The sequence below is a fragment of the Hyperolius riggenbachi genome, chromosome 2 (assembly GCF_040937935.1).
Source record: "Hyperolius riggenbachi isolate aHypRig1 chromosome 2, aHypRig1.pri, whole genome shotgun sequence".
NCBI classification, from domain to species: Eukaryota; Metazoa; Chordata; class Amphibia; order Anura; family Hyperoliidae; genus Hyperolius; species Hyperolius riggenbachi.
In genome coordinates, this window is record NC_090647.1 from 573,449,207 (window position 1) to 573,467,566 (window position 18,360).

Genomic DNA, 18,360 nt, shown 5'->3' on the forward strand with positions numbered 1-18,360 from the left:
TAAATGAAGAAACAAGAGACGATAATGAGTGGAGGAAATGAGAACAGGAGGTATGGAGGGAAGGTAGGAAGATATGAGAAGACACAGAGAGAAGAAGATCTGAGGGTAGGAGAAGATCAGAGAGAAGAAGATCTGAGGGTAGGAGAAGATCAGAGAGAAGAAGATCTGAGGGTAGGAGAAGATCAGAGAGAAGAAGATCTGAGGGTAGGAGAAGATCAGAGAGAAGAAGATCTGAGGGTAGGAGAAGACACAGAGAGAAGAAGATCTGAGGGTAGGAGAAGATCAGAGAGAAGAAGATCTGAGGGTAGGAGAAGACACAGAGAGAAGAAGATCTGAGGGTTGGAGAAGATCAGAGAGACGAGAAGATCTGAGGGTAGGAGAAGATCAGAGAGAAGAAGATCTGAGGGTAGGAGAAGATCAGAGAGACGAGAAGATCTGAGGGTAGGAGAAGACACAGAGAGAAGAAGATCTGAGGGTTGGAGAAGACACAGAGAGAAGAAGATCTGAGGGTAGGAGAAGATCAGAGAGAAGAAGACCTGAGGGTAGGAGAAGATCAGAGAGACGAGAAGACCTGAGGGTAGGAGAAGATCAGAGAGACGAGAAGACCTGAGGGTAGGAGAAGATCAGAGAGACGAGAAGACCTGAGGGTAGGAGAAGATCAGAGAGACGAGAAGACCTGAGGGTAGGAGAAGATCAGAGAGACGAGAAGACCTGAGGGTAGGAGAAGACACAGAGAGAAGAAGACCTGAGGGTAGGAGAAGATCAGAGAGAAGAAGATCTGAGGGTAGGAGAAGATCAGAGAGAAGAAGACCTGAGGGTAGGAGAAGACACAGAGAGAAGAAGATCTGAGGGTAGGAGAAGATCAGAGAGACGAGAGGACATGCAAAAACATACGAGACGAGATGTAAGAAAACAGAGGGAATAAAGGGAGAGACAAAGATGAGGCAAGAAGACAGTAGGGAAGACAGGACATGAGAAGAAACAATGACAGAGAGAATGCCCATTGGCCAGAACCCATTAGTCTCCATTATGCTCAGTATACACTATGCAACTTCCCATCCGATAGATGAGATGGAGCAGATTACTTCCAACATGTCTGATCAGCTCCCAATCCATATTGGATAGTTAGCATTGGAAAAATCAATCCAGTTAACAATCAGGAACAGTTTGGATATGTACACACAATGCAACTTCCTGTCAGATTTCCGGTTGATTGGACAGGAAATTGCATCATGTGTACCCAGCATAAGTCACGGCATGGTCTGTACTTACCGTGGGGGCAGCAAACATCAGCATAATTCCACAGGTTGTGGCTCTCTTGTGAGATTTATCCGAGATGACACCGGCTACAATTCCGCCTAGAGGGGAAAAACTTGTGAGGAACTCAGACTTGTAACACAAACAAATCGGACATTTCTCAGCCACACTTTCTGTATTTAATGATTGCTTCCAGATCCTTCCAGATGTATTGAAAATATGTTTCTCTTGTTGTCTCCACACAATCAAATGGCTGAGCCAGGCAGCTGCTTATAGAGACTTATTGTATCTGATAAAATCTTGTATCCCTCTCCTCGTCAAGGTCTACTGCCTCCATCTGTCTTTCTGTCTTGTATCACCCCCCCCCCCACTACCACCACCACAAAGACTACTACCTCCATCTATCCTGTATCCTGTACCACCACCACAAGGACTACAAGGTCTACTACCGCCATCTGTCTTTCTGTCTTGTATCACCCCCCCACCCACTACCACAAGGACTACTACCTCCATCTATCCTGTACCCACCACCACAAGGATTACAAGGTCTAATACCTCCATCTATCCTGTACCCACCACCACAAGGATTACAAGGTCTAATACCTCCATCTATTGAGTACCCCCCCCCCCTCTACCCACCACCACAATGTCTACTAACTCCATCTATCCCGTACCCCCACCACAATGTCTACTACCTCCATCTATCCTGTATCCTGTACCACCACCACAAGGACTACTACCTCCATCTATCCTGTACCCACCACCACAAGGATTACAAGGTCTAATACCTCAATCTATTGTGTACCCCCCTCTACCCACCACCACAATGTCTACTAACTCCTATCCCGTACACCCACCACAATGTCTACTACCTCCATCTATCCTATATCCTGTACCACCACCACAAGGACTACTACCTCCATCTATCCTGTACCCACCACCACAAGGATTACAAGGTCTAATACCTCCATCTATTGAGTACCCCCCCCCCTCTACCCACCACCACAATGTCTACTAACTACTATCCCGTACACCCACCACAATGTCTACTACCTCCATCTATCCTATATCCTGTACCACCACCACAAGGACTACAAGGTCTACTACCACCATCTGTCTTTCTGTCTTGTATCAAAATAGATGGAGGTAGTAGTCCTTGTGGTGGTGGTGGGGGGGGGGGGTACAGGATACATACAGGATAGATGGAGGTAGTAGACATTGTGGTGGTGAGGAGAGAGGGTACACAATAGATGGAGGTAGTAGTCCTTGTGGTGGTGGTGGGGGGGGGGGGGGGGGGGGCGTACAGGATAGATGGAGGTAGTAGTCCTTCTGGTGATGGGTACAGTGTAGATGGAGGTGGAAGTCCTTGTGGTGGTAGGGGGAGTATAGGATACATACAGGATAGATGGAGGTAGTAGACATTGTGGTGGTGGTACAGGATATAGGATAGATGGAGGTAGTAGACATTGTGGTGGGTGTACGGGATAGGAGTTAGTAGACATTGTGGTGGTGGGTAGAGGGGGGTACACAATAGATTGAGGTATTAACCTATTGTGTACCCCCCTCTACCCACCACCACAATGTCTACTAACTCCTATCCCGTACACCCACCACAATGTCTACTACCTCCATCTATCCTATATCCTGTACCACCACCACAAGGACTACAAGGTCTACTACCACCATCTGTCTTTCTGTCTTGTATCAAAATAGATGGAGGTAGTAGTCCTTGTGGTGGTGGTGGTGGTGGTGGGGGGGGGGGGGGGGGGTACAGGGTACATACAAGATAGATGGAGGTAGTAGACATTGTGGTGGTGAGGAGAGGGGGTACACAATAGATGGAGGTAGTAGTCCTTGTGGTGGTGGTGGTGGTGGGGGGGGGGGGGGCGTACAGGATAGATGGAGGTAGTAGTCCTTCTGGTGATGGGTACAGTGTAGATGGAGGTAGTAGTCCTTGTGGTGGTAGGGGGAGTATAGGATACATACAGGTTAGATGGAGGTAGTAGACATTGTGGTGGTGGGGAGAGGGGGTACACAATAGATGGAGGTAGTAGTCCTTATAATCCTTGTGGTGGTGGTGGTGGGTAAGGTTTTTAGACAGAATAGTGTTGGGGTGGGAGGTGGGGGGGGGGGCGGTTTATGACACCTGGCATTGGGTGATGTAAAGTACAAATCCGGCCCTGCCTCCACCTATCACAGATCCCTATAGCAACAAGGTTTACTTATTCTACCTATCCAGCATCCTTCACTTCTACCTCCTTTCATGGCCCTAACGGTCATCCTCTTGCCCTGCACCCCTATCTGAGGAAGCACACCCTCCGGGCCATTCCCCAGGCCATGCCTCAGCACATACTTCTGTCTGGGCTCTCTGTATAACATGGTCAAGGTAATGCTTGCTCATTGGTTAAGAGATGTCCAGTCTTTCTTGGGTAGATTGATCTCAGGGGGATCACTGACTGCACACCACACACTTATTGATCCTTAAACCTGGCAGGTAGCTTGGGTAAACCCATTTTTTGAAAGATTTTCTAGTAAAATAACTCACCGAAAATACCACCAACATCAAAGAGCGTTGACAAGTCACCAGCATGACGTGCATCCATCCCGCCTGTCGGATCACAAGATCGGTGAGGAGCATTTATTATTTTATATAGAGGAGGCATAGAAACAACAGTGCAGGTCTCAGAAAACAATAGCAGGAATTCTAGCAGTAGTAACAGGATTGTAGTGGTGCCCATATGGCAGAAAGGGAGGTGTCATATGGAGCAGGAGGAGGGCTACCATGGCAAAGAGGGAGGAGTCATATGGAGTAGGAGAGGCAGAGCACAGGGAGGCGGGAGAAGAGATGTGGGAGAGGTGGGGGAGAGGCAGAGTACGGAGAGGTGGGGGATAGACGTGGGAGAGGTGGGGGGAGGGAGAGAGGCAGAGTTCAGAGAGGCAGGGGGAGGTACGTGGGAGAGGCAGAGCACAGGGAGGCGAGTGAGGAACTTGGGAGAGGTGGGGGAGAGGCAGAGCACAGGAAGGTGGGGGAGGACGTGGGAGAGGGATGTGGGGGAGGCGGGGGAACGATGAGGGAAAGGCAGGGGAAGATGCAGAGCACAGGGAGGTGGGGGGATGGACGTGGGAGAGGCGGGGGATGGACGTGGGAGAGGCGGGGGTAGAGGCAGAGCACAGGGAGGTGGAAGAGCTATGTGGGAAAGGCAGGGGGAGAGGCAGAGCACATGGAGGTGGGGAGAGGGACGTGGGAGAGGCGGGGAGGAAGGGATGTGGGAGAGCACAGGGAGGCAGAGGAGCAATGTGGGGGAGGCGGGGGGAAAGGCAGAGCACAGGGAGGTGAGGGGAGGGAAGTGGGAGAGGCGGGGGGAGAGGCAGAGCACAGGGAGGTGGAGGAGCAATGTGGGAGAGGTGGGGGAGAGACAGAGCACAGGGAGGCGGGGAGGAAGGGATGTGGGAGAGGCGGTGGGGAGGAAGGGATGTGGGAGAGGCGGGGGGGGGGGGGGGGAGGAAGGGATGTGGGAGAGGCAAGGGGGAAGAGAGGGATGTGGGAGAGGCGGGGGAGAGAGGGTTGTGGGAGAGGCGGGGGGGGAGAGAGGGTTGTGGGAGAGGTGGGGGGGAAAGAGGGTTGTGGGAGAGGCGGGGGGGAGGAAGGGTTGTGGGAGAGGTGGGGGGGGGAGGGAGGGATGTGGGAGAGGCGGGGGGGGGAGGGAGGGATGTGGGAGAGGTGGGGGGGGGGGAGGGAGGGTTGTGGGAGAGCCGGGGGATGGAGGGAGGGATGTGGGAGAGGCGGGGGGGCGGAGGGATGTGGGAGAGGCAAAGCACAGGGAGGTGGAGGAACAATGTGGGAGAGGCGGGGGGGGGGGGTGAGAGAGCACAGGGAGCACGGGGGGGGGGGGGGCATAGGGATGTGGTAGAAGTGGTGGAGAGGCAGAGCACAGGGAGGTGGGGGGGAGGGAAGTGGCAGAGGCTGGGGGGAGGGAGGGATGTGGGAGAGGCGGGGGGGAGGGAGGGATGTGGGAGAGGCGGGGGGGAGGGAGGGATGTGGGAGAGGCGGGGGGAGGGAGGGATGTGGGAGAGGCAGGGGGGAGGGATGTGGGGGAGGGATGTGGGAGAGGCAGGGAGAGGCAGAGCACAGGGAGGCGGAGGAGCGATTGGGAGAGGCGGCGGGGGGGAGGGAGGGATGTGGGAGAGGCGGGGGGGAGGGAGGGATGTGGGAGAGGTGGCGGGGGGGGAGGGAGGGATGTGGGAGAGGTGGCGGGGGGGGAGGGAGGGATGTGGGAGAGGTGGCGGGGGGGAGGGAGGGATGTGGGAGAGGTGGCGGGGGGGGAGGGAGGGATGTGGGAGAGGTGGGGGGGGGAGGGAGGGATGTGGGAGAGGCGGGGGGGGAGGAAGGGATGTGGGAGAGGTGGGGGAAGGGAGGGATGTGGGAGAGGCGGGGGGGAGGGAGGGATGTGGGAGAGGCAGGGGGAGGGATGTGGGAGAGGCAGGGGGAGGGATGTGGGAGAGGCAGGTGGAGGGATGTGGGAGAGGCAGGGGGAGGGAGGGATGTGGGAGAGGCAGGGAGAGGCAGAGCACAGGGAGGTGGAGGAGCGATTGGGAGAGGCGGGGGGAGGGAGGGATGTGGGAGAGGCGGGGGGGAGGGAGGGATGTGGGAGAGGCGGGGGGGAGGGAGGGATGTGGGAGAGGCGGGGGGGAGAGAGGGATGTGGGAGAGGCGGGGGGGAGGGAGGGATGTGGGAGAGGCGGGGGGAGGGAGGGATGTGGGAGAGGCGGGGGGAGGGAGGGATGTGGGAGAGGCGGGGGGGAGGGAGGGATGTGGGAGAGGCGGGGGGAGGGAGGGATGTGGGAGAGGCGGGGGGGATGTGGGAGAGGCGGGGGGAGGGATGTGGGAGAGGCGGGGGGGGGGAGGGAGGGATGTGGGAGAGGCGGGGGGGGGGAGGGAGGGATGTGGGAGAGGCGGGGGGGGAGGGAGGGATGTGGGAGAGGCGGGGGGGGGGAGGGATGTGGGAGAGGCGGGGGGGGGGGAGGGATGTGGGAGAGGTGGGGGGAGGGATGTGGGAGAGGCGGGGGGGGGGAGGGATGTGGGAGAGGCAGAGCACAGGGAGGCGGAGGAGCGATTGGGAGAGGCGGGGGGAGGGAGGGATGTGGGAGAGGCGGCGGGGGGAGGGAGGGATGTGGGAGAGGCGGCGGGGGGAGGGAGGGATGTGGGAGAGGCGGCGGGGGGAGGAGGGATGTGGGAGAGGCGGCGGGGGGAGGAGGGATGTGGGAGAGGCGGGGAGAGGCAGAGCTGCCCTACTGGATCCTGGGAAGGGGGCGTTTTGCAGGAGTGACTTTCCTGCCAGGGACACCCATTCCCCCTTGAAAGGCCAACAACATCCATGTGGGCAAATTTTTTTTTTTGGGGGGGGGGTAGAATGCAGAGCAAGGGGGACACAGACATATCATGGACCAGGGAACATGCCTCTGTGTCCCATCTGCACCACCTGTGCCGCCTCAGGTACACATTAAGGAGAAGGAGGAGTTATATGGAGCAGTAGGAAGGCATTAAGGAGAAGGAGGAGTTATATGGAGCAGTAGGAAGGCCTCAAGGAGAAGGAGGAGTTATATGGAGCAGTAGGAAGGCCTTAATGAGAAGGAGGAGTTTTATGGAGCAGTAGGAAGGCCTCAAGGAGAAGGAGGAGTTATATGGAGCAGTAGTAAAGCCTCAAGGAGGAGGAGGAGTTATATGGAGCAGTAGGAAGGCCTCAAGGAGAAGGAGGAGTTATATGGAGCAGTAGGAAGGCCTCAAGGAGAAGGAGGAGTTATATGGAGCAGTAGGAAGGCCTCAAGGAGAAGGAGGAGTTATATGGAGCAGTAGGAAGGCCTCAAGGAGAAGGAGGAGTTATATGGAGCAGTAGGAAGGCCTCAAGGAGGAGGAGGAGTTATATGGAGCAGTAGGAAGGCCTCAAGGAGGAGGAGGAGTTATATGGAGCAGTAGGAAGGCCTTAAGGAGAAGGAGGAGTTATATGGAGCAGTAGGAAGGCCTCTAGGAGAAGGAGGAGTTATATGGAGCAGTAGGAAGGCCTCAAGGAGAAGGAGGAGTTATATGGAGCAGTAGGAAGGCATTAAGGAGAAGGAGGAGTTATATGGAGCAGTAGGAAGGCCTTAAGGAGGAGGAGGAGTTATATGGAGCAGTAGGAAGGCCTTAATGAGAAGGAGGAGTTATATGGAGCAGTAGGAAGGCCTCTAGGAGAAGGAGGAGTTATATGGAGCAGTAGGAAGGCCTTAAGGAGAAGGAGGAGTTATATGGAGCAGTAGGAAGGCCTTAAGGAGAAGGAGGAGTTATACGGAGCAGTAGTAAAGCCTCAAGGAGAAGGAGGAGTTATATGGAGCAGTAGGAAGGCCTCAAGGAGAAGGAGGAGTTATATGGAGCAGTAGTAAAGCCTCAAGGAGAAGGAGGAGTTATATGGAGCAGTAGGAAGGCCTTAAGGAGAAGGAGGAGTTATATGGAGCAGTAGGAAGGCCTTAATGAGAAGGAGGAGTTATATGGAGCAGTAGGAAGGCCTCAAGGAGAAGGAGGAGTTATATGGAGCAGTAGGAAGGCATTAAGGAGAAGGAGGAGTTATATGGAGCAGTAGGAAGGCCTCAAGGAGAAGGAGGAGTTATATGGAGCAGTAGGAAGGCCTTAAGGAGAAGGAGGAGTTATACGGAGCAGTAGTAAAGCCTCAAGGAGAAGGAGGAGTTATATGGAGCAGTAGGAAGGCCTCAAGGAGAAGGAGGAGTTATATGGAGCAGTAATAAAGCCTCAAGGAGAAGGAGGAGTTATATGGAGCAGTAGGAAGGCCTTAAGGAGAAGGAGGAGTTATATGGAGCAGTAGGAAGGCCTCAAAGAGAAGGAGGAGTTATATGGAGCAGTAGGAAGGCCTCAAGGAGAAGGAGGAGTTATATGGAACAGTAGGAAGGCCTTAAGGAGAAGGAGGAGTTATATGGAGCAGTAGGAAGGCCTTAAGGAGAAGGAGGAGTTATATGGAGCAGTAGGAAGGCCTTAAGGAGAAGGAGGAGTTATATGGAGCAGTAGGAAGGCCTTAAGGAGAAGGAGGAGTTATATGGAGCAGTAGGAAGGCCTCAAAGAGAAGGAGGAGTTATATGGAGCAGTAGGAAGGCCTCAAGGAGAAGGAGGAGTTATATGGAACAGTAGGAAGGCCTTAAGGAGAAGGAGGAGTTATATGGAGCAGTAGGAAGGCCTTAAGGAGAAGGAGGAGTTATATGGAGCAGTAGGAAGGCCTTAAGGAGAAGGAGGAGTTATATGGAGCAGTAGGAAGGCCTTAAGGAGAAGGAGGAGTTATATGGAGCAGTAGGAAGGCATTAAGGAGAAGGAGGAGTTATATGGAGCAGTAGGAAGGCCTCTAGGAGAAGGAGGAGTTATATGGAGCAGTAGGAAGGCATTAAGGAGAAGGAGGAGTTATATGGAGCAGTAGGAAGGCCTTAATGAGAAGGAGGAGTTATACGGAGCAGTAGTAAAGCCTCAAGGAGAAGGAGGAGTTATATGGAGCAGTAGGAAGGCCTCAAGGAGAAGGAGGAGTTATATGGAGCAGTAGGAAGGCCTTAAGGAGAAGGAGGAGTAATATGGAGCAGTAGGAAGGCCTTAAGGAGAAGAAGGAGTTATATGGAGCAGTAGGAAGGCCTTAAGGAGAAGGAGGAGTTATATGGAGCAGTAGGAAGGCCTCAAAGAGAAGGAGGAGTTATATGGAGCAGTAGGAAGGCCTCAAGGAGAAGGAGGAGTTATATGGAGCAGTAGGAAGGCCTTAAGGAGAAGGAGGAGTTATATGGAGCAGTAGGAAGGCCTTAAGGAGAAGGAGGAGTTATATGGAGCAGTAGGAAGGCCTCAAGGAGAAGGAGGAGTTATATGGAGCAGTAGGAAGGCTTTAAGGAGAAGGAGGAGTTATATGGAGCAGTAGGAAGGCCTTAAGGAGAAGGAGGAGTTATATGGAGCAGTAGGAAGGCCTTAAGGAGAAGGAGGAGTTATATGGAGCAGTAGGAAGGCCTCAAGGAGAAGGAGGTGTTATATGGAGCAGTAGGAAGGCCTTAAGGAGAAGGAGGAGTTATATGGAGCAGTAGGAAGGCCTCAAAGAGAAGGAGGAGTTATATGGAGCAGTAGGAAGGCCTTAAGGAGAAGGAGGAGTTATATGGAGCAGTAGGAAGGCCTCAAGGAGAAGGAGGAGTTATATGGAGCAGTAGGAAGGCCTCAAGGAGGAGGAGGAGTTATATGGAGCAGTAGGAAGGCCTTAAGGAGAAGGAGGAGATATATGGAGCAGTAGGAAGGCCTCAAGGAGAAGGAGGAGTTATATGGAGCAGTAGGAAGGCCTCAAGGAGAAGGAGGAGTTATATGGAGCAGTAGGAAGGCCTTAAGGAGAAGGAGGAGTTATATGGAGCAGTAGGAAGGCCTTAAGGAGAAGGAGGATTTATATGGAGCAGTAGGAAGGCATTAAGGAGAAGGAGGAGTTATATGGAACAGTAGGAAGGCCTTAAGGAGAAGGAGGAGTTATATGGAACAGTAGGAAGGCCTTAAGGAGAAGGAGGAGTTATATGGAGCAGTAGGAAGGCCTTAAGGAGAAGGAGGAGTTATATGGAGCAGTAGGAAGGCCTTAAGGAGAAGGAGGAGTTATATGGAGCAGTAGGAAGGCCTCAAGGAGAAGGAGGAGTTATATGGAGCAGTAGGAAGGCCTCAAGGAGAAGGAGGAGTTATATGGAACAGTAGGAAGGCATTAAGGAGAAGGAGGAGTTATATGGAACAGTAGGAAGGCCTTAATGAGAAGGAGGAGTTATATGGAGCAGTAGGGAGGCCTTAAGGAGAAGGAGGAGTTATATGGAACAGTAGGAAGGCCTTAAGGAGAAGGAGGAGTTATATGGAGCAGTAGGAAGGCATTAAGGAGAAGGAGGAGTTATATGGAGCAGTAGGAAGGCCTTAATGAGAAGGAGGAGTTATACGGAGCAGTAGTAAAGCCTCAAGGAGAAGGAGGAGTTATATGGAGCAGTAGGAAGGCCTCAAGGAGAAGGAGGAGTTATACGGAGCAGTAGGAAGGCCTTAAGGAGAAGGAGGAGTAATATGGAGCAGTAGGAAGGCCTTAAGGAGAAGGAGGAGTTATATGGAGCAGTAGGAAGGCCTTAAGGAGAAGGAGGAGTTATATGGAGCAGTAGGAAGGCCTTAAGGAGTAGGAGGAGTTATATGGAGCAGTAGGAAGGCCTCAAAGAGAAGGAGGAGTTATATGGAGCAGTAGGAAGGCCTCAAGGAGAAGGAGGAGTTATATGGAGCAGTAGGAAGGCCTTAAGGAGAAGGAGGAGTTATATGGAGCAGTAGGAAGGCCTCAAGGAGAAGGAGGAGTTATATGGAGCAGTAGGAAGGCCTCAAGGAGAAGGAGGAGTTATATGGAGCAGTAGGAAGGCCTCAAGGAGAAGGAGGAGTTATATGGAGCAGTAGGAAGGCCTTAAGGAGAAGGAGGAGTTATATGGAGCAGTAGGAAGGCCTCAAGGAGAAGGAGGAGTTATATGGAGCAGTAGGAAGGCCTTAAGGAGAAGGAGGAGTTATATGGAGCAGTAGGAAGGCCTCAAAGAGAAGGAGGAGTTATATGGAGCAGTAGGAAGGCCTCAAGGAGAAGGAGGAGTTATATGGAACAGTAGGAAGGCCTTAAGGAGAAGGAGGAGTTATATGGAGCAGTAGGAAGGCCTCAAGGAGAAGGAGGAGTTATATGGAGCAGTAGGAAGGCCTCAAGGAGAAGGAGGAGTTATATGGAGCAGTAGAAAGGCCTCAAGGAGAAGGAGGAGTTATATGGAGCAGTAGGAAGGCCTTAAGGAGAAGGAGGAGTTATATGGAGCAGTAGGAAGGCCTTAAGGAGAAGGAGGAGTTATATGGAGCAGTAGGAAGGCATTAAGGAGAAGGAGGAGTTATATGGAACAGTAGGAAGGCCTTAAGGAGAAGGAGGAGTTATATGGAACAGTAGGAAGGCCTTAAGGAGAAGGAGGAGTTATATGGAGCAGTAGGAAGGCCTTAAGGAGAAGGAGGAGTTATATGGAACAGAAGGAAGGCCTTAAGGAGAAGGAGGAGTTATATGGAACAGTAGGAAGGCCTTAAGGAGAAGGAGGAGTTATATGGAGCAGTAGGAAGGCCTTAAGGAGAAGGAGGAGTTATATGGAGCAAAAGGAAGGCCTTAAGGAGAAGGAGGAGTTATATGGAGCAGTAGGAAGGCCTTAAGGAGAAGGAGGAGTTATATGGAGCAGTAGGAAGGCCTCAAGGAGAAGGAGGAGTTATATGGAGCAGTAGGAAGGCCTCAAGGAGAAGGAGGAGTTATATGGAACAGTAGGAAGGCATTAAGGAGAAGGAGGAGTTATATGGAACAGTAGGAAGGCCTTAATGAGAAGGAGGAGTTATATGGAGCAGTAGGGAGGCCTTAAGGAGAAGGAGGAGTTATATGGAACAGTAGGAAGGCCTTAAGGAGAAGGAGGAGTTATATGGAACAGTAGGAAGGCCTCTAGGAGAAGGAGGAGTTATATGGAGCAGTAGGAAGGCCTTAAGGAGAAGGAGGAGTTATATGGAGCAGTAGGAAGGCCTTAAGGAGAAGGAGGAGTTATATGGAGCAGTAGGAAGGCCTTAAGGAGAAGGAGGAGTTATATGGAGCAGTAGGAAGGCCTTAAGGAGAAGGAGGAGTTATATGGAGCAGTAGGAAGGCATTAAGGAGAAGGAGGAGTTATATGGAGCAGTAGGAAGGCCTCTAGGAGAAGGAGGAGTTATATGAAGCAGTAGGAAGGCATTAAGGAGAAGGAGGAGTTATATGGAGCAGTAGGAAGGCCTTAATGAGAAGGAGGAGTTATACGGAGCAGTAGTAAAGCCTCAAGGAGAAGGAGGAGTTATATGGAGCAGTAGGAAGGCCTCAAGGAGAAGGAGGAGTTATATGGAGCAGTAGGAAGGCCTTAAGGAGAAGGAGGAGTAATATGGAGCAGTAGGAAGGCCTTAAGGAGAAGGAGGAGTTATATGGAGCAGTAGGAAGGCCTTAAGGAGAAGGAGGAGTTATATGGAGCAGTAGGAAGGCCTTAAGGAGAAGGAGGAGTTATATGGAGCAGTAGGAAGGCCTTAATGAGAAGGAGGAGTTATATGGAGCAGTAGGAAGGCCTCAAGGAGAAGGAGGAGTTATATGGAGCAGTAGTAAAGCCTCAAGGAGGAGGAGGAGTTATATGGAGCAGTAGGAAGGCCTCAAGGAGAAGGAGGAGTTATATGGAGCAGTAGGAAGGCCTCAAGGAGAAGGAGGAGTTATATGGAGCAGTAGGAAGGCCTTAAGGAGAAGGAGGAGTAATATGGAGCAGTAGGAAGGCCTTAAGGAGAAGGAGGAGTTATATCGAGCAGTAGGAAGGCCTTAAGGAGAAGGAGGAGTTATATGGAGCAGTAGGAAGGCCTTAAGGAGAAGGAGGAGTTATATGGAGCAGTAGGAAGGCCTTAATGAGAAGGAGGAGTTATATGGAGCAGTAGGAAGGCCTCAAGGAGAAGGAGGAGTTATATGGAGCAGTAGTAAAGCCTCAAGGAGGAGGAGGAGTTATATGGAGCAGTAGGAAGGCCTCAAGGAGAAGGAGGAGTTATATGGAGCAGTAGGAAGGCCTCAAGGAGAAGGAGGAGTTATATGGAGCAGTAGGAAGGCCTCAAGGAGAAGGAGGAGTTATATGGAGCAGTAGGAAGGCCTCAAGGAGGAGGAGGAGTTATATGGAGCAGTAGGAAGGCCTTAAGGAGAAGGAGGAGTTATATGGAGCAGTAGGAAGGCCTTAGGAGAAGGAGGAGTTATATGGAGCAGTAGGAAGGCCTCTAGGAGAAGGAGGAGTTATATGGAGCAGTAGGAAGGCCTCAAGGAGAAGGAGGAGTTATATGGAGCAGTAGGAAGGCATTAAGGAGAAGGAGGAGTTATATGGAGCAGTAGGAAGGCCTTAAGGAGGAGGAGGAGTTATATGGAGCAGTAGGAAGGCCTTAAGGAGGAGGAGGAGTTATATGGAGCAGTAGGAAGGCCTCTAGGAGAAGGAGGAGTTATATGGAGCAGTAGGAAGGCCTTAACTTAAGGAGAAGGAGGAGTTATATGGAGCAGTAGGAAGGCCTTAAGGAGAAGGAGGAGTTATACGGAGCAGTAGTAAAGCCTCAAGGAGAAGGAGGAGTTATATGGAGCAGTAGGAAGGCCTCAAGGAGAAGGAGGAGTTATATGGAGCAGTAGTAAAGCCTCAAGGAGAAGGAGGAGTTATATGGAGCAGTAGGAAGGCCTTAAGGAGAAGGAGGAGTTATATGGAGCAGTAGGAAGGCCTTAATGAGAAGGAGGAGTTATATGGAGCAGTAGGAAGGCCTCAAGGAGAAGGAGGAGTTATATGGAGCAGTAGGAAGGCATTAAGGAGAAGGAGGAGTTATATGGAGCAGTAGGAAGGCCTCAAGGAGAAGGAGGAGTTATATGGAGCAGTAGGAAGGCCTTAAGGAGAAGGAGGAGTTATACGGAGCAGTAGTAAAGCCTCAAGGAGAAGGAGGAGTTATATGGAGCAGTAGGAAGGCCTTAAGGAGAAGGAGGAGTTATATGGAGCAGTAGGAAGGCCTCAAAGAGAAGGAGGAGTTATATGGAGCAGTAGGAAGGCCTCAAGGAGAAGGAGGAGTTATATGGAACAGTAGGAAGGCCTTAAGGAGAAGGAGGAGTTATATGGAGCAGTAGGAAGGCCTTAAGGAGAAGGAGGAGTTATATGGAGCAGTAGGAAGGCCTTAAGGAGAAGGAGGAGTTATATGGAGCAGTAGGAAGGCCTTAAGGAGAAGGAGGAGTTATATGGAGCAGTAGGAAGGCCTTAATGAGAAGGAGGAGTTATATGGAGCAGTAGGAAGGCCTTAAGGAGAAGGAGGAGTTATATGGAGCAGTAGGAAGGCCTTAAGGAGAAGGAAGAGTTATATGGAGCAGTAGGAAGGCCTTAAGGAGAAGGAGGAGTTATATGGAGCAGTAGGAAGGCCTCAAGGAGAAGGAGGAGTTATATGGAGCAGTAGGAAGGCCTTAAGGAGAAGGAGGAGTTATATGGAGCAGTAGGAAGGCCTCAAAGAGAAGGAGGAGTTATATGGAGCAGTAGGAAGGCCTCAAGGAGAAGGAGGAGTTATATGGAACAGTAGGAAGGCCTTAAGGAGAAGGAGGAGTTATATGGAGCAGTAGGAAGGCCTTAAGGAGAAGGAGGAGTTATATGGAGCAGTAGGAAGGCCTTAAGGAGAAGGAGGAGTTATATGGAGCAGTAGGAAGGCATTAAGGAGAAGGAGGAGTTATATGGAGCAGTAGGATGGCCTCTAGGAGAAGGAGGAGTTATATGGAGCAGTAGGAAGGCATTAAGGAGAAGGAGGAGTTATATGGAGCAGTAGGAAGGCCTTAATGAGAAGGAGGAGTTATACGGAGCAGTAGTAAAGCCTCAAGGAGAAGGAGGAGTTATATGGAGCAGTAGGAAGGCCTCAAGGAGAAGGAGGAGTTATATGGAGCAGTAGGAAGGCCTTAAGGAGAAGGAGGAGTAATATGGAGCAATAGGAAGGCCTTAAGGAGAAGGAGGAGTTATATGGAGCAGTAGGAAGGCCTTAAGGAGAAGGAGGAGTTATATGGAGCAGTAGGAAGGCCTTAAGGAGAAGGAGGAGTTATATGGAGCAGTAGGAAGGCCTCAAAGAGAAGGAGGAGTTATATGGAGCAGTAGGAAGGCCTCAAGGAGAAGGAGGAGTTATATGGAGCAGTAGGAAGGCCTTAAGGAGAAGGAGGAGTTATATGGAGCAGTAGGAAGGCCTTAAGGAGAAGGAGGAGTTATATGGAGCAGTAGGAAGGCCTCAAGGAGAAGGAGGAGTTATATGGAGCAGTAGGAAGGCCTCAAGGAGAAGGAGGAGTTATATGGAACAGTAGGAAGGCATTAAGGAGAAGGAGGAGTTATATGGAACAGTAGGAAGGCCTTAATGAGAAGGAGGAGTTATATGGAGCAGTAGGAAGGCCTTAAGGAGAAGGAGGAGTTATATGGAGCAGTAGGAAGGCCTCAAGGAGAAGGAGGAGTTATATGGAGCAGTAGGAAGGCCTCAAGGAGAAGGAGGAGTTATATGGAACAGTAGGAAGGCATTAAGGAGAAGGAGGAGTTATATGGAACAGTAGGAAGGCCTTAATGAGAAGGAGGAGTTATATGGAGCAGTAGGAAGGCCTTAAGGAGAAGGAGGAGTTATATGGAGCAGTAGGAAGGCCTTAAGGAGAAGGAGGAGTTATATGGAGCAGTAGGAAGGCCTTAAGGAGAAGGAGGAGTTATATGGAGCGGTAGGAAGGCCTTAATGAGAAGGAGGAGTTATATGGAGCAGTAGGAAGGCCTTAATGAGAAGGAGGAGTTATATGGAGCAGTAGGAAGGCCTTAAGGAGAAGGAGGAGTTATATGGAGCAGTAGGAAGGCCTTAAGGAGAAGGAGGAGTTATATGGATCCGTAGGAAGGCCTTAAGGAGAAGGAGGAGTTATATGGAACAGTAGGAAGGCCTTAAGGAGAAGGAGGAGTTATATGGAGCAGTAGGAAGGCCTTAATGAGAAGGAGGAGTTATATGGAGCAGTAGGAAGTCCTTAATGAGAAGGAGGAGTTATATGGAGCAGTAGGAAGGCCTTAAGGAGAAGGAGGAGTTATATGGAACAGTAGGAAGGCCTTAAGGAGAAGGAGGAGTTATATGGAACAGTAGGAAGGCCTCTAGGAGAAGGAGGAGTTATATGGAGCAGTAGGAAGGCCTTAAGGAGGAGTTATATGGAGCAGTAGGAAGGCCTTAAGGAGAAGGAGGAGTTATATGGAGCAGTAGGAAGGCCTTAATGAGAAGGAGGAGTTATATGGAGCAGTAGGAAGGCCTTAATGAGAAGGAGGAGTTATATGGAGCAGTAGGAAGGCCTTAAGGAGAAGGAGGAGTTATATGGAACAGTAGGAAGGCCTTAAGGAGAAGGAGGAGTTATATGGAACAGTAGGAAGGCCTCTAGGAGAAGGAGGAGTTATATGGAGCAGTAGGAAGGCCTTAAGGAGAAGGAGGAGTTATATGGAGCAGTAGGAAGGCCTCAAGGAGAAGGAGGAGTTATATGGAGCAGTAGGAAGGCCTTAAGGAGAAGGAGGAGTTATATGGAACAGTAGGAAGGCCTTAAGGAGAAGGAGGAGTTATATGGAGCAGTAGGAAGGCCTTAATGAGAAGGAGGAGTTATATGGAGCAGTAGGAAGGCCTTAAGGAGAAGGAGGAGTTATATGGAGCAGTAGGAAGGCCTTAATGAGAAGGAGGAGTTATATGGAGCAGTAGGAAGGCCTTAAGGAGAAGGAGGAGTTATATGGAGCAGTAGGAAGGCCTTAGGCCTCGTTCACATCATTTAGCGCAGATAGCTGTGTGATCGGAACGCCATCTGCGCTACTATGCGCTGTGCTGCAAATCCCATTCACTACAGTCATTGGGATCCTGAAAATGCATGCAGCAGCGCATATAATGGGAACGGTAGAAGGCGTGTCTATGCCCTTCTACCGTTCTTGCGTGTCGCACACCATGCGCGCATAGTCTGAACGAGCCCTTAAAGTGGACCTGAACTCTTGCACAGGACACAATGAAAACAGAGAGAAATGCACCCCGTGTTTTTAGGCAAAAGAGCCTGCCTAATTCTAATTAATGTCAAGTGTAATTCGATCTCTCAGCTTTGTCAACACCGAGATTTGGCAGTCCTCACGCAGACATAGCTAATATGTAATGCAGGATGTTAACCCTTTGTCTCCATGAAAGGAGGAAGTAGACACCCTGCAGATTTATTGTAGGAGCTCTGTAAGCTGTAACAAATAAATGTTTTTCTTTGAAGATGATGCTGCCATTACTTATCTTTTAGAGCAGAGAGGAAGTTCTTAGTTCAGGTCCGCTTTAAGGAGAAGGAGGAGGAGTTACATGAAACAGCGGGATGACATTATGGACTAGGAGAGGTTATAAGACAGTGATCGCACCAGTAGGGGGTGGAGGGTGGAGAAGGAGGAGGAGTTACATGAAACAGCGGGATGACATTATGGACTAGGAGAGGTTATAAGACAGTGATCGCACCAGTAGGGGGTGGAGGGTGGAGAAGGAGGAGGAGTTACATGAAACAGCAGGATGACATCATGGACTAGGAGAGGCTATAAGACAGTGACGGCACCAGTAGATGGTGGAGGAGGAGTTACATGAAACAGCGGGATGACATCATGGACTAGGAGAGGTTATAAGACAGTGACGGCACCAGTAGGTGGTGGAGAAGGAGTTACATGAAACAGCGGGATGACATCATGGACTAGGAGAGGCTATAAGACAGTGACGGCACCAGTAGGGGGTGGAGAAGGAGGAGGAGTTACATGAAACAGCGGGATGACATCATGGACTAGGAGAGGTTATAAGACAGTGACGGCACCAGTAGGGGGTGGAGAAGGAGGAGGAGTTACATGAAACAGCGGGATGACATCATGGACTAGGAGAGGCTATAAGACAGTGATGGCACCAGTAGGGGGTGGAGAAGGAGGAGGAGTTACATGAAACAGCGGGATGACATCATGGACTAGGAGAGGCTATAAGACAGTGACGGCACCAGTAGGGGGTGGAGGGTGGAGAAGGAGGAGGAGTTACATGAAACAGCAGGATGACATTATGGACTAGGAGAGGTTATAAGACAGTGACGGCACCAGTAGGGGGTGGAGGGTGGAGAAGGAGGAGGAGTTACATGAAACAGCGGGATGACATTATGGACTAGGAGAGGTTATAAGACAGTGACGGCACCAGTAGGTGGTGGAGAAGGAGGAGGAGTTACATGAAACTGCGGGGTGACATCATGGACTAGGAGAGGTTATAAGACAGTGACGGCACCAGTAGGGGCTGGAGAAGGAGGAGGAGTTACATGAAACAGCGGGATGACATTATGGACTAGGAGAGGTTATAAGACAGTGACGGCACCAGTAGGGGTGGAGGGTGAAGAAGGAGGAGGAGTTACATGAAACAGCGGGGTGACATCATGGACTAGGAGAGGTTATAAGACAGTGATCGCACCAGTAGGGGGTGGAGGGTGGAGAAGGAGGAGGAGTTACATGAAACAGCGGGATGACATTATGGACT

At 51.0% G+C, this 18,360-nt stretch overlaps 1 protein-coding gene across 1 annotated transcript in view; it reads right to left on the reverse strand.

Moving 5' to 3' along the window:
* Positions 1 to 18,360, reverse strand: part of SLC37A1 (solute carrier family 37 member 1) — a 134,762-nt gene that overhangs the window by 39,626 nt on the left and 76,776 nt on the right. Inside the window, exons 13-14 of the mRNA XM_068271052.1 lie at positions 3,803 to 3,865; positions 1,273 to 1,358 (exon numbers count right to left, since the gene is read on the reverse strand). Coding sequence (XP_068127153.1) covers positions 1,273 to 1,358; positions 3,803 to 3,865 — 149 coding nt within the window. The remainder of the gene's footprint in view (positions 1 to 1,272; positions 1,359 to 3,802; positions 3,866 to 18,360) is intronic.